Genomic DNA, 14,738 nt, shown 5'->3' with positions numbered 1-14,738 from the left:
GTAGAAGCTTTTCGCCTAGGGGATAAAACTCATAGTTCCGGGTAGAAGTACTCTTTGCTCAGGTTGTTTTACGTACCTTAACTCAGGTAGAACCTTTTTGCCTAGGGGGATCCAACTCATAGTTTCGGGTAGAAGTACTCTTCGCTGAGGTTGTTTTTACGCAGCTTAACCCAGGTAGAACTTTTTCGCGTAGGGGGATCCGGTTCATAGTTCCGAGTAGAAGTACTCTTCGCTCAAGTTGTTTTTAAGCAGCTTAACACAGGTAGAACATTTCGCCTAGGGGGATCCGGCTCATAGTTACGGGTAGAAGTACTCTTTGCTCAGATTATTTTTACGCAGCTTAATCCAGGTAGAACCTTTTTGCCTAGGGGGATCTAGATCATAGTTCCGAATAGAAGTACTCTTCGCTCAGGTTATTTTTATGTAGCTTAACCCTGGTAGAACCTTTTCGCATAGAAGGATCCAACTCATAGTTCCGGGTAGAAGTACTCTTCGCTCAGGATGTTTTTACGCAACTTAACCCAAGTAGAACCTTTTCGCCTAGGGATCCAGCTCATAGTTCCGGGTAGAAGTACTCTTCACTCAGGTTATTTTTACAAAGTTTAACCCAGGTAGAACCTTTTTGCTTAGGGGGATCCAACTCATAGTTCCGGGTAGAAGTAATCTTCGCTGAGGTTGTTTTTACGCAGCTTAACCTAGGTAGAAACTTTTCGCCTAGGGGGATCCAGCTCCTATTTTCGGGTAGAATTACTCTTCGCCCAGGTTTAGTTTTCATGGCTTAGCTCGGGTAGTACCATTACGCCTAGAGGAATCCATCTCATAGTCCCGAGTAGAATTACTCTTTGCCCAGCCTTGCATTTTGTAGCTTAACTCAGGTAGAACCTTTTCGCCTAGGGGGGTCCAGCTCATAGTTTTCGGGTAGAAACACTCTTTGCTCAGGTTTAGTTTTACGTAACTTAACCCAGGTAGAACCATTTTCGCCTAGAGGGATCCAGCTCACAGTTCCGGGTAGAAGTACTCTTCGCTCAGGTTGTTTTTACGCAACTTAACCCAGGTAGAACCTTTTTGCCTAAATGGATCCAGCTCATAGTTCCGGGTAGAAGTACTCTACACTCAGGTTGTTTTTACGTAGCTTAACCCAGGCAGAACCTTTTCGCCTAGGGTGATCCAGCTCATATTTGCATGTAGAAGTACTCTTCGCCCAAGCATAGTTTACGCAGCTTAACCTAAGTAGAACCTTTTCGCCTAGGGGGATCCAGCTCATAGTTTCGAGCAGAAGTACTCTTCGCTCAGGTTATTTTTACGCAGCTTAACCCAGGTAGAACCTTTTCGCCTAAGGGGATCCAGCTCATATTTTCGGGTAGAAATACTTTTTGCCCAGGCTTTGTTTTTATGCAACTTAACCCAGGTAGAACCTTTTTACCTAGGGGGATCCATCTCCTATTTTCGGGTAGAAGTACTCTTCACCCAAGCTTAGTTTTCGTTGCTTAACCCAGGTAGAACCTTTTCGCCTAGGGGGATCCAGCTCTTATTTTTAAGTAGAAGTACTTTTCGCTCGGGCTTACTTTTCATAGCTTAACCCAGGTAGAACCTTTTCGCCTAGGGGTATCCAGCTCATAGTTCCGGGTAGAAGTACTTTTCGCTCAGGCTTACTTTTCGTAGCTTAACCCAGGTAGAAACTTTTTGCCTAGGGGGATCCAGCTCCTATATTCGAGTAGAAGTACTATTCGCCCAGGCTTAGTTTTAATAGCTTAACCCAGGTATAACCTTTTCGTCTAGGGGGATCCAGCTCCTATTTCCAGGTAGAAGTACTCTTTGCCTAGGCTTAATTTTCATAACTTAACCTTGGTAGAGCATTTTCTCCTAGGGGGATCCAGCTTATATTTTCGGGTAGAAATACTTTTCGCCCATGCTTAGTTATTACGCAACTTAACCCAGATAGACTATTTTCTCCTCGGGGGATCCATCTCCTATTTCTGGTTAGAAGTACTCTTCGCTCAGGTTGTTTTTATGCAGCTTAACCCAGGTAGAACCTTTTCACCTATGAGGATCCAGCTCATATTTTCGGGTAGAAATACTTTTCGCCCAGGCTTTGTTTTTATGCAACTTAACCCCGGTAGAACATTTTTGCCTAGGGGGATCTATCTCCTATTTCTGGGTAGAAGTACTCTTCACCCAGGCTTAGTATTTTTTGCTTAACCCGGGTAGAACCTTTTCACCTAGGGGAATCCACCTCTTATTTCCGAGTAGAAGTACTCTTCGCCCAGGCTTAGTTTTCATAGCTTAACCCGTGTAGAACCTTTACACCTAGGGGTATCCAGCTCATAGTTCCGAGTAGAAGTACTCTTCGCTCAGGCTTGGTTTTCGTAGCTTAACCTAGGTAGAAACGTTTTGCCTAGAGGGATTTAACTCTTATTTTCGGGTAGAAGTACTATTCACCCTGGCTTAGTTTTCATAGCGTAACCCAGGTAGAACCTTTTCGCCTAGGGGGATCCAGCTCCTATTTTCAGGTAGAAGTACTCTTCGCCCAGGCTTAGTTTTCATAGCTTAACCCAGGTAGAACATTTTCGCCTTGGGGGATCCAGCTCCTATTTCTAGGTAGAAGTACTTTTCGCTCATGCTTAGTTTTCACAGCTTAACCCAGATAGAACCTTTTCACCTAGGGGGATCCAGCTCCTATTTCCGGGTAGAAGTACTCTTCGCTCAGATTGTTTTTACGCAACTTAACTCTGGTGGAACCATTTCGCCTATGGGGTCCAGCTCATAGTTCTGGGTAGAATTACTCTTCGCCGAGACTTAGTTTTTGTAGCTTAACCCTGGTAGAACCTTTTCACCTAAGAGGATCCAACACCTATTTCCGTGTGGAAGTATTCTTCGCCCAGACTTAGTATTCATAGCTTAACCCAAGTACAATCTTTTCGTCTAAGGGGGATCCAGATCATATTTCCGGGTAGAAGTCTTTATCGCCCAGGCTTAGTTTTTATTGCTTAACCCAGGTAGAACATTTTCGCCTAGGGGGATCCAGCTCATAATTTTGGTAGAAGAACTCTTCGCCCAGGCTTAGTTTTCGTAGCTTAACACGGGTAGAACCTTGTAGCCTAGGGGAATCCAGCTCATAGTTTCGGGTAGAAGTACTCTTCACTCAGGTTGTTTTAGATATCTTAACCCAGGTAGAACCTTTTTGCCTAGGGGATCCAGCTCATATTTTCGAGTATAAGTACTATTTGCCTAGGCTTAGTTTTCATAGCTTAACCCAGGTTGAACCTTTTCGCCTAGGGGGATCCAGCTCCTATTTTCGGGTAGAAGTACTGTTCGCCCTGGCTTAGTTTTCATAGATTAACCCAGGTAGAACATTTTCGCCTAGGGGAATGCAACTCCTATTTCTGGTTAGATGTATTTTTCGCCCATGCTTAGTTTTCACAGCTTAACCCGGATAGAACCTTTTCGCCTAGGGGGATCCAGCTCATATTTCTGGGTAGAAATACTCTTCTCACAGGTTGTTTTTCCGCAGCATAAACTAGGTAGAACCTTTTCCCCTAGGGGGATCTATTTCATATTTTCGGGTAGAAATACTTTTCGCCCTGGCTTTGTTTTTACGCAACTTAACCCAGGTAGAACCTTTTAACCTAGGGGGATCCATCTCCTACTTCCGTGTAGAAGTACTCATCACCCAGGCTTAGTTTTTATTGCTTAACCCAAGTAGAGTCTTTTCACCTAGGGGGATCCAGCTCTTATATCTGAGTAGAAGTACTCTTCGCCCAGGCTTAGTTTTCATAGCTTAACCCATGTAGAACCTTTTCGCCTAAGGGTATCCAGCTCATAGTTCCGAGTAGAAGTACTCTTCCCTCAGGCTTGCTTTTCGTAGCTTAACGTAGGTAGAAACTTTTTGCCTAGGGGGATCCAGCTCCTATTTTCGGGTATAAGTACTATTCGCCCTAGCTTAGTTTTTATAGCTTAACCCAGGTAGAACCTTTTTGCCTAGGGGGATCCAGCTCCTATTTCCAGGTAGAAGTACTCTTCGCCCTAGCTTAGTTTTCATAGCTTAACTTAGGTAGAACATTTTCGCCTAGGGGGATCCAGCTCCTATTTCTGGGTAGAAGTAATTTTCACTTATGCTTAATTTTCACAGCATAACCCAGATAGAACCTTTTCACCTATGGGGATCCAGCTCATATTTCCGGGGAGAAGTACTCTTCGCTCAGGTTGGTTTTACGCAGCTTAACTCAGGTGAAACCTTTTCACCTAGGGGGGTCCAGCTTATAGTTCCGAGTAGAATTACTCTTCGCCCATACTTAGTTTTTGTAGCTTAACCCAGGTAGAACCTTTTCGCCTAGGAGGATCCAGCTCCTATTTCCGTGTGAAAGTATTCTTCGCCTGGGCTTAGTATTCATAGCTTAACCCAAATACAACATTTTCGCCTAAGGGGGATCCAGATCATATTTCCGGGTAGAAGTCTTCTTCGCCCATGCTTAGTTTTTATTTCTTAACCCATGTAGAACGTTTTCGCGTAGAAGGGTCTAGCTCATAATTTTCGGTAGAAGAAATCTTTGCGCAGGCTTAGTTTTCGTAGCTTAACCCGCGTAAAACCTTGTAGCCTAGGGGGATTCAGCTCAAAGTTTCGGGTAGAAGTACTCTTCGCTCAGGTTGTTTTAGATAGCTTAACCCCGGTAGAACCTTTTCGCTTAGGGGGATCCAACTCATATTTCCGGGTAGAAGTACTCTTCGCCCAGGCTTAGTTTTCATTGCTTAACCCAAGTAGAGTCTTTTCACCTAGGGGGATCCGCTCTTATATCTGAGTAGAAGTACTCTTCACCCAGGCTTAGTTTTCATAGCTTAACCCATGTAGAACCTTTTCGCCTAGGGGTATCCATCTCATAGTTCCGAGTAGAAGTACTCTTCGCTCAGGCTTGCTTTTCGTAGCCTAACCCAGGTAGAAACTTTTTGCCTAGGGGGATCTAGCTCCTATTTTCGGGTAGAAGTACTCTTCCCTCAGGTTGTTTTTATGCAGCTTAACTCAGGTGGAACCGTTGCGCCTAGGGGGTCCAGCTCATAGTTCCGGGTAGAATTACTCTTCGCCCAAACTTAGTTTTTATAGCTTAACTAAGAGGATCTAGCTCCTATTTCCGTGTGAAGTATTCTTCGCCAGGGCTTAGTATACATAGCTTAACCCAAATACAATATTTTCGCCTAAGGGGGATCCAGATCATATTTCCGGGTAGAAGTCTTCTTCGCCCATGCTTAGTTTTTATTTCTTAACCCATGTAGAACATTTTCGCGTAGAAGGGTCTAGCTCATAATTTTCGGTAGAAGAACTCTTTGCGCGGGCTTAGTTTTCGTAGCTTAACCCGCGTAGAACCTTGTAGCCTAGGGGGATTTAGCTCATAGTTTCGGGTAGAAGTACTCTTCGCTCAGGTTGTTTTAGATAGCTTAACCCCGGTAGAACCTTTTCGCCTAGGGGGATCCAGCTCATATTTCCGGGTAGAAGTAATCTTCGCCCAGGCTTAGTTTTCATAGCTTAACCCAGGTAGAACCTTTTCGCCTAGGGGGATCCAACTCCTATTTCCGGGTAGAAGTACTCTCCGCCCTGGCTTTGTTTTCCTAGCTTGACCCTGGTAGAACATTTTCGCATAGGGGGATCTAGCTCCTATTTCTGGGTGGAAGTACTTTTCACCCATGCTTAGTTTTCACAGCTTAACCTGATAAAACATTTTCGCCTAGGGGGATCCAACTCATATTTTCGGGTAGAAGTACTCTTCGCTCAGGTTGTTTTTACGCATATTAACCCAGGTAGAACCTTTTCGCCTGGGGGATCTAGCTCATATTTTCGGGTAGAAATAATTTTTGCCCTGGCTTTGTTTTACGCCACTTAACCCAGGTAGAACCTTTTGGCCTAGGGAGATCCATATCCTACTTCCGGGTAGAAGTACTCTTCACCCAGGCTTAGTTTTTATTGCTTAACCCAGGTAGAACCTTTTTACCTAGGGGGATCCAGCTCTTATTTCCGAGTAGAAGTACTATTCGCCCAGGCTTAGTTTTCATAGTTTAACCTAGGTAGAACCTTTTCGCCTAAGGGTATCCAGCTCATAGTTCCAAGTAGAAGTACTCTTCGCTCAGGCTTGCTTTTCGTAGCATAACCCAGGTAGAAACTTTTTACTTAGGGTAAAAGTACTATTTGCCCAGGCTTAGTTTTCATAGCTTAACCCAGGTAGAACTTTTTCGCTTAGGGGGATCCAGCTCCTATTTTCGGGTAGCAGTACTCTTCGCCCAGTCTTAGTTTTCATAGCTTAACCCAGTTAGGACATTTTCGCCTAGGGGGATCCATCTCTTATTTCTGGGTAGAAGTACTTTTCGCTCATGCTTAGTTTTGACAGCTTAACCCAGATAAAACCTTTTTGCCTAGGGGGATCTAGCTCATATTTTCGGTTAGAAGTCGTCTTCACTCAGGTTGTTTTTACACAGCTTAACTTAGGTGGAACCATTTCGCCTAAGGGGGTCCAGCTCATAGTTCCGAGTAGAATTACTCTTCGCCCAGACTTAGTTTTTGTAGCTTAACCCAGGTAGAACCTTTTCGCCTAGGAGGATCCAGCTCCTATTTCCGTGTGAAAGTATTCTTCGCCTGGGCTTAGTATTCATAGCTTAACCCAAATACAACATTTTCGCCTAAGGGGGATCCAGATCATATTTCCGGGTAGAAGTCTTCTTCGCCCATGCTTAGTTTTTATTTCTTAACCCATGTAGAACGTTTTCGCGTAGAAGGATCTAGCTCATAATTTTCGGTAGAAGAACTCTTTGCGCAGGCTTAGTTTTCATAGCTTAACCCGGGTAGAACCTTGTAGCGTAGGGGGATCCAGCTCATAATTTTGGGTAGAATTACTCTTCGCTCAAGTTGTTTTAGATAGCTTAACCCAGGTAGAACCTTTTTGCCTAGGGGGATCCAGCTCATATTTACGGATAGAAGTACTCTTCTCTCAGGTTATTTTTACGCAGCTTAACTCAGGTGGAACCGTTTCACCTAGGGGGATCTAGCTCAAAGTTTCGGGTAGAATTACTCTTCGATCAGGCTTGATTTTTGTTAGTTTAAACCAGGTAGAACCTTTTCACCTAGGGGGATCCAGCTCCTATTTCCGGGTAGAAGTACTCTTCGCCGAGGCTTGTTTTACGTAGCTCAACCCAGGTAGAACCTTTTCGCCTAAGGGGATCCGGCTCATAGTTTTGTGTCGAAGTACTCTTCGCTCTTGTTATTTTTCATAGCTTAACCCAGATAGAACCTTTTCACCTAGGGGGATCCAGCTCATAATTCCGTGTAGAAGTAATCTTCACGCAGACTTGCCTTTTGTAGTTTAACCCAAGTAGAACTTTATCACCCAGGGGGATTCAACATTTTTGTCAGTAATACAGGGTGTCAACCCCTTGTTACATTTCCTTTTTCAGTAATACATGGCACCAACCCTGGTTACATTTCCTTACCAGTATACGGTACGTCAATCCCTAGCTTTGTTTTCCAACATAAGTTACATCAATCCTTAGTTTAGACACCATTTAGACAATCAGGGTACACCATTCCCAAAGAATCATATTTTTCTAGGGTACACCAATTCTGATACTATAGTGCTTTTAATAAAGAAATAGTTTAGATTTTTGTTACGAATAACTCACGAAATTTTCCTAGTAAAAACTGGGGCAGAAAATTTCGTTCGTTTGTTTGCTTTGGTGCCTGAACAGGTTTTTATCTTGAGGAACCAGTTATGAGGCGACCAAAAGAAGAAGTCTCGATTCAAATAAAAGAAAAGAAAACTAAGGAAAAGAAGTGAATCCAAAGTGCAGAAGCGGAGAAAAGATGTGAATTGCTCAAGACATAGTTGAAGTCACAAGCTCTGCATGTCCTGTCATGATCCGAAAAGCTGAAGAAGAATGAACCAGCGGTTGCAGCTAACGGGCATCAAGATTCAGATCACAGTCTGCAGGAAGAACCATCCAAGACTCAAGTACAAGTTTCAGATGACTCATAGATAAGAATCTTGTAACTCATAGCTGATAGGCTTGTTTAGTTTGTTTTTGATTTTTGATGTAATAACAGACTTACGAACCGGAGCCTCGACGGAACCTCACTCAACTTCTCAACTCATCATTCCATAATTTTCCTTGAACTAAATGCGACCAGATTCCCTTACAACCCAGGATATGTAGGTTGTCCGAAATCAGGACTCGGTTGCACCCTTTCTCTTATCCTTATTTCTTCCATTTTGAATAAAGACATGTTCAAAAATTAGTTACATGGCTCACATTCTCTTTGTTTGAAAACTCTTCATGTTTCCAATCAAAGAGGGGCATGCTGTGAGCACCTAAATTTTTACCGTACTTGAATTTTTCTCAATTTTCTCACGTCATTTAGCACATACTTTACCACCAACACAATTATTCCCTCACAACTCACATTCCACCTTTACACTTTCCAACTCATATTCCACCCTTACACTTTAACTCCCATGATCCCCTCCACTATATGAGAAAACAACTCACGCCCCACAAACACACATGAACAACATATAAAAAAAAGGATGAAAAAGCAAGAAAAGTGACAGCCATGAACTTCATTTTTGGCCATCCAAAAATAACCATAAAAATCCCCTCAAATCCATCACCATAGGGCAGAAAAGAGGTCATAAAAATCAGTTTTTAACATCATTAAAGGAGTTACAACTTCAGCTCTATTTTGAACCAAAAAGAACTGAAAATCTACCCCAAAATCAGCCCTCTTCTCTGTCCAAAAACAGTCCCATAACAACCTCAAAACAACTGCAAAATACAGCCCAAGAGAGCGGCAAAAATTAGTTGCGAATCTTCTGAAAAATCAGTCTAAAAACCAGCCAAAAACTCCATTGAAAGCACCTTAAAATAGTCCACTTTTTCACATAACGCATCAACATTTTTCAAGTTTGAGTTCCGTCGAAGTCGCAGTGTAATTTCATGGTTGAATTAGCAAGGTCGTGTGATAGAGCTCCAGTCAACGTCCTGCCCGCTTCCAAGCTTGTAGGCATTTTTATTGTAATACGACGTTGAAGATTCACTATTAACATGAAAGAAAATTTCTCCATTGAGGTAAACCCTTCAACTTTCGTTTAAATTTTTTATTTCTACACATGTGAATATATCTTTTGAAGCATGAAATTTGTTAAAATTATTCAATGTGATTTAGATTTTTGTTACTTGATTATCTTATTAGTTGTTTTATTGGTGTAGTTCTTAAATATCCTATCATGGTTAGTTCTTTACTTGTAGTTAAAACATAAAAATTGCATGTTAACTAGACAATGTGGGGTAGTATTTTAATAGCCGGAGTTTTCAAACAATTTATTGAGTAGCTACATTAGACAAGCTAGGCTTTGGACTGCAATAATTTCTGTTAGGCCCAATTTAATAAGAACAAAACTAACCCATTCTCCTCGATTATTCCATAACTCCGCGCTTCACAATACATCTCAAATGTAGTTAGGAAATAATTTATAAATGCGTTAGAATGATTTAGGCGCGTATTAATAAATAAATTATAGTAATTATGTATCCGTTTGCGTGACATAGTTATGATCCCACTAATAAATCAAGGTACGCATTCACGCAACTTTGGCCACACAATCCTAATAAATAATAAAAATGTTATTAATTGTGTACACGTATGTGTGACATAATTTTGATACAATAAACAAAACGGATTCACGCACGTGATTCGTTTCAAAGATAATCCCATTTTTTTAATAATAAAAAGTGGATAGATAAAACATGAAAACCAAATAAATCATAGTTTATCCAAAATTAATTCAAGCCAAGCTATTGTCAATAAAGTGACTGTGCTAGAACCAAGGGACTCGAGGAATGCCTTACACCTTCTCCCCGGTCAATATAATTTCTTACCTGGATTTTATTTTCGCAGACCAATAATAAAAGAGTCAAATCTTCTTTTGTATAGGGATTCAAATAAAAGGTGACTTGGAACACCCAAAAATCAATTCCAAGTGGCGACTCTAAACAAAAAATAATCCCTACTTCAAAAATGTCACTTTAAATGGAAAAACTCTTTAACCCACAATCCGTAACATTTTACATCCATATCTTTTGGAGGGGAAAAAAAGGGATGTGACAGAAAGCATCAATGAAGCAATCGACAAATATTCCAAGTACTGATTATATTAACTCAACCAAATGGAGTTACAAGCAACAGAACAATACAAAGACTACTGAAGATACAGAGGAGAGAATTACAAAATTGAAAGATGAGAACCAGAACTTACTGCAACATAATAGCCTGCAACTACAATTGCTTAACAACTTATTTATACTATCTTGTGCTCTATTCATGATATAACCATCTGCTATGCCTTCACGTATTTCAGCCCTTAACCTTCACAACAAAATCTGTTAATCTTTTGGATAGGAATCTTCACGCGCCAGCTACGTTTCACAGCTGCACTCCCTGGCTGAGTCAGCGTATCCATAGTGGCATGTAAGGTGTCCTCCATGTTAGCGCTATTTGTCACAACAATGTTTCTCTCTATATTTTCTTTTTTAACTCATTATTTTCATCATTGCACAACTCATACTTTTTTGCTTCGTATTTGTAGAAATTTATACGTCAAGATTGTATTTTTGTGTGTAGGTATTTTCTTTTTTTATCTTTTTGTGTCATCGAACATGTATAGAAATTTTGTCGATGTTCGATCCAACATACACATATAGAGTATAGAATGAAAGAAATTTGTACATACTTGCTCTGTGTTATTTTAGTATTCCAGAGTTGGGATTCTTTATTGTTATGGAATACCTGTGACTTTCAACGGTCTAACTAAGAAAAGTAGACTGAAAAGCTGGATCATTCTTATTTTGTTTATAAAAGTTAAAAAGTATATTTCATGGCTTTTTAAGGCTGAAATATTTAAAAGCAACTCAAAAATAGTATTAAAGAATTTTTTCTAAAAATAGATGAGCTATCCATACAATTCAATAACAACAAAGACTTACTTTCATTATGTATCTATACTAGCTTAATTGATACATGACACGTGTCCATCACTTAATTAGGTGTACAATACATTGTCACATTTAGTATAATTTGGTGTAAAACACTCTGTACGAATAAAATTTTATCATTTGACAGTGCTGCAGACCTACGTGCTTTGTGCAGAGAAGAAGATAAAATTGGCTTTTACTTAATATATTTCTAGCTACTAATTAGCACTCTTTGATTGAACGGTGGCTAGCGGCCCGACGTTAAAGGTTCTTGAAGTCATGTTGACTCTATATATGTTATGCTGATTTTTATTCAACTACGTCTTCGTGCTTGACATAGGAGGATTTATTTTGTCCACGTGTCATACCTATATTAGTTATACATTCATCTCGAATCGATAGCATATTCATAGTAATTTTGGAAAAAAGTATTAGTGATCACTGGGGAGGCATGATTTCTGCTATGGGGTTCAAACAAGGAAAAAGTTAATAAATTGAAAGAGAAAGTGTCCAATAGGACTTGAATCAGTAAACTCACAAAGATTTTGAATTCCCTTGGGCACAACTAGCTTTTGAATTGTGTCAAGGAGATTCTCAAAATTTGCTTTATATAAACAGTATAATTTTTGGACGAATGGAGTTCGGATGAATGCCCTTCCGCCCCTAAATCACCCATGTTAGTGATTTTCACATTTATTGAGTTAAAATTCCAAACTCGTCTCTAAATTGGTAGGATGATAGGATCAACCTAAACATTGCACGAAAAATTAGAAATGACGAAAATTTTACATGGCAGGCGGCCCGTCACGGCTTTATTGTACTCGTTTGAGAAAAAAGCAAATTAAGGTTTCATTCATGGGAAACGTTAATTTCATGTAAAATGGTGACATATAATTCCAAAAAGGCAAGCCAGTAGCTAGTTAATTCCCTATATAAATAGTGGTGTACTAGTACCAAAAGGCAATACAAACTCAGAAACTAATACTGAAAATTTCACATTCAAATTTTCAGATCTTGTAAGTTCTCTTGCAATGGCAACAATTGCATCATTGAATGGAAATCACCAAGATGGGGTTTTTCGCCCAACAACAAAATTTTCACCTAGCCTCTGGGGAAATATATTTAGTTGTTCTGCGTTGAATAATCAGGTATATATATCTATGCTTCTTTATTTCTCGTTCACCTTTTTTCATTATATATTTTGATACTAAGAGAGGGAGCGCATTATTACAGGTTTCCGAAAAAAATATAAAGGAGATTGAAACTTTGAAGGAGGAAGTCAAGCACATGATAATCAGTACTACTGACAATGACACCACAGAAAAAATATGTTTGATTGATACTCTTGAACGCCTTGGTATTTCATATCACTTTGAAGAGGAGATTGAAGATCAAATAAGCAAGTTGTTTAATCTAAATGTCATCCAAGAAGAAGATGATCTATACAGTGTTTCCCTATATTTTCGATTGTTTAGGCAACACGGCTATCCAATCTCTTGTGGTATATAGTTTTATGTGTACATATATTACAATTTTGTTTAATTTAAATGAATGTTTTAAGTTAATTTGTTATAACAAGATATTTTGTGAATTTAGATCATTTCAACCAATTCAAGGACAACAATGGAAAATTCATGGAAACTTTACTTAAAGATGTTAAGGGTATGCTCAATCTATATGAAGCAGCACAAGTAAGGGAACATGAAGATGAAATATTAGAAGAGGCTCTTATCTTCACAAAAGAACATTTGGAGAAAATAGCACCCAAATTAAGCTCTTCTATTATTGAGAAACAAGTAACACATGCACTCATGCAATCTCTACATAGAGGCATTCCAAGAGCTGAAGCCCATTTTAACATTTCAATATATGGAGAATCTGAATCAAGAAATGACAAGTTACTAAGGCTTGCCAAACTAGATTATAATTTGTTGCAAGTGCTACACAAGGAAGAGCTTAGTGAACTCACACAGTAAGATGCTTTTATTTAATTTGAGTACCATATATATTTTATTACTTGAGCTAATTAACTAAATATGACTCTCATTAATTTATTTTGAAGGTGGTGGAAAGATTTGGATCTCGCGTCTAAGCTTTCGTATGTTCGAGATAGAATGGTGGAGTGCTTTTTTTGGGCCGTAGGGGTGTATTTTGAACCTCAATATTCTCATGCTCGAATTATGCTTGCAAAATGCGTAGCTATGATTTCAGTAATTGACGACACATATGATTCATATGGTACTCTTGATGAACTAGAAGTATTCACAGAAGCCGTGGACCGGTATGCAATATTCCATTTCTAATTTCTAATGTACATCTAAAGGCTCATGAAAATATTTGATTAAACATCTACTCTATAATGATTGTTGGAATAAGGTACTCACATTAAAACATTGTCGATCATTGCAGGTGGGATACAAGTGAAATTGATCGACTCCCTACATATATGAAAACGGTGTATTCAACTCTTCTCGATCTCTTCAAAGAATATGACATCGAAGTAGAGAAACAAGATATGAGTTTCAATGGAGTATATTACGTCAAAGAGGCGGTATAATCACTTAAAACTCTAAGATATATAATTTTCCTTTTATTTTATAAGTTTAATTAATATTATTATATTTCTCAAACATAAAGATGAAAGAAATCGTGAGGAGTTACTACAGTGAAGCACAATGGTTCATCAAAGGGAAAAGTCCACCATTTGAAGAATACCTAAGCAATGCACTCATAACTGGAACTTATTACCTACTTGCGCCTGCTTCATTATTGGGCATGAAATCAGCTTCAAAGGCAGCATTCGATTGGATGATGAATAAACCTAAGATTCTTGTGGCTTCAGCATTAATTGGTCGAGTTATTGATGACGTTGCAACTTACAAGGTATTTATTGATATATAAACTACTTCTCAATCTCAAATGAGATGTGAATTCGTTAATGTTTGCATGATCCATGATCTGCTTTTTTTTCTTTCGTATATATAGATTGAGAAAGAAAAAGGACAACTTGTGACGGGAATAGAATGCTATATGAAAGAGCACAATTTAACAGTGGAAGAAGCAAGTGCACAACTTTCTGAAATGGCTGAAAATGCATGGAAGGATTTGAACAAAGAGTGCATTATTAAGCCTACTAATTCTTCAATGCCAGCTGAAATCTTGAAGCCAATCGTAAATCTGACACGTCTAATTGATGTGGTTTACAAGAATAATGAAGATGGATATAGTAATCCAAAGAATAATGTGAAGTCTGTAATTGAAGCCTTACTCGTCAATCCCATCAACACGTAGAGGACTCAAAGGAAGATGGTCAAATATTAAATAAGTTAATGTGAACCATTAGAGTACTATTTTATTTAAAACTCCATTAATAAGTGATTTAATTTTTCTCCATCGTATTATTTTGATTGCAAATGTTTTATTTGAATGAATAAATTGTATGTGTCTCGAGAGTACAGAAATTTTCGTCAGTTATCCTTTTTGGGGACTAACTGTTTAGTAAATTAAATGCATAACTGGTAAAGTTGTTGTCGTGTGACCAGGAGGTCAGGGGTTCAAGCCATGAAAACAGCCTCTTGCAGAAATGTAGGGTAAGACTGCGTACAATAGAACCTTGTGATCCGACTCTTTCCTGGACCCCGCACATAGCGGGAGCTTAGTGCATCGGGTTGTCCTTTTTTTTATTTAGTAAATTAAATTGCTTTCTTTTTATTTTTCCTGCAGCTTATGGATATTTT

At 39.3% G+C, this 14,738-nt stretch overlaps 1 protein-coding gene across 2 annotated transcripts; it reads left to right on the top strand.

Annotated features, from left to right (window-relative positions):
• Window positions 1-8,650: 8,650 nt before the first annotated feature.
• On the top strand, window positions 8,651-14,443 carry LOC104228270 (viridiflorene synthase-like). Of its 2 annotated transcripts, XM_070167430.1 has the most exons (8): window positions 8,651-9,099; window positions 12,013-12,149; window positions 12,235-12,502; window positions 12,598-12,973; window positions 13,064-13,282; window positions 13,411-13,552; window positions 13,639-13,884; window positions 13,987-14,443. In XM_070167430.1, the coding sequence occupies exons 2-8, from the start codon at window positions 12,033-12,035 to the stop codon at window positions 14,290-14,292; spliced, it is 1,674 nt and encodes a 557-aa protein (XP_070023531.1). In that variant the 5' UTR covers window positions 8,651-9,099; window positions 12,013-12,032; the 3' UTR covers window positions 14,293-14,443. The 2 variants fall into 2 exon arrangements, with proteins under 2 accessions (XP_070023531.1, XP_070023530.1); XM_070167429.1 differs by lacking the exon at window positions 8,651-9,099 and having other exon boundaries at window positions 11,986-12,149.
• Window positions 14,444-14,738: the final 295 nt, after the last annotated feature.

Source organism: Nicotiana sylvestris, chromosome 2 (assembly GCF_000393655.2).
Source record: "Nicotiana sylvestris chromosome 2, ASM39365v2, whole genome shotgun sequence".
Taxonomy (NCBI): Eukaryota; Viridiplantae; Streptophyta; class Magnoliopsida; order Solanales; family Solanaceae; genus Nicotiana; species Nicotiana sylvestris.
Note: the sequence above shows the minus strand (reverse complement) of the source record. Positions and strands in the feature narration are given on the sequence as shown.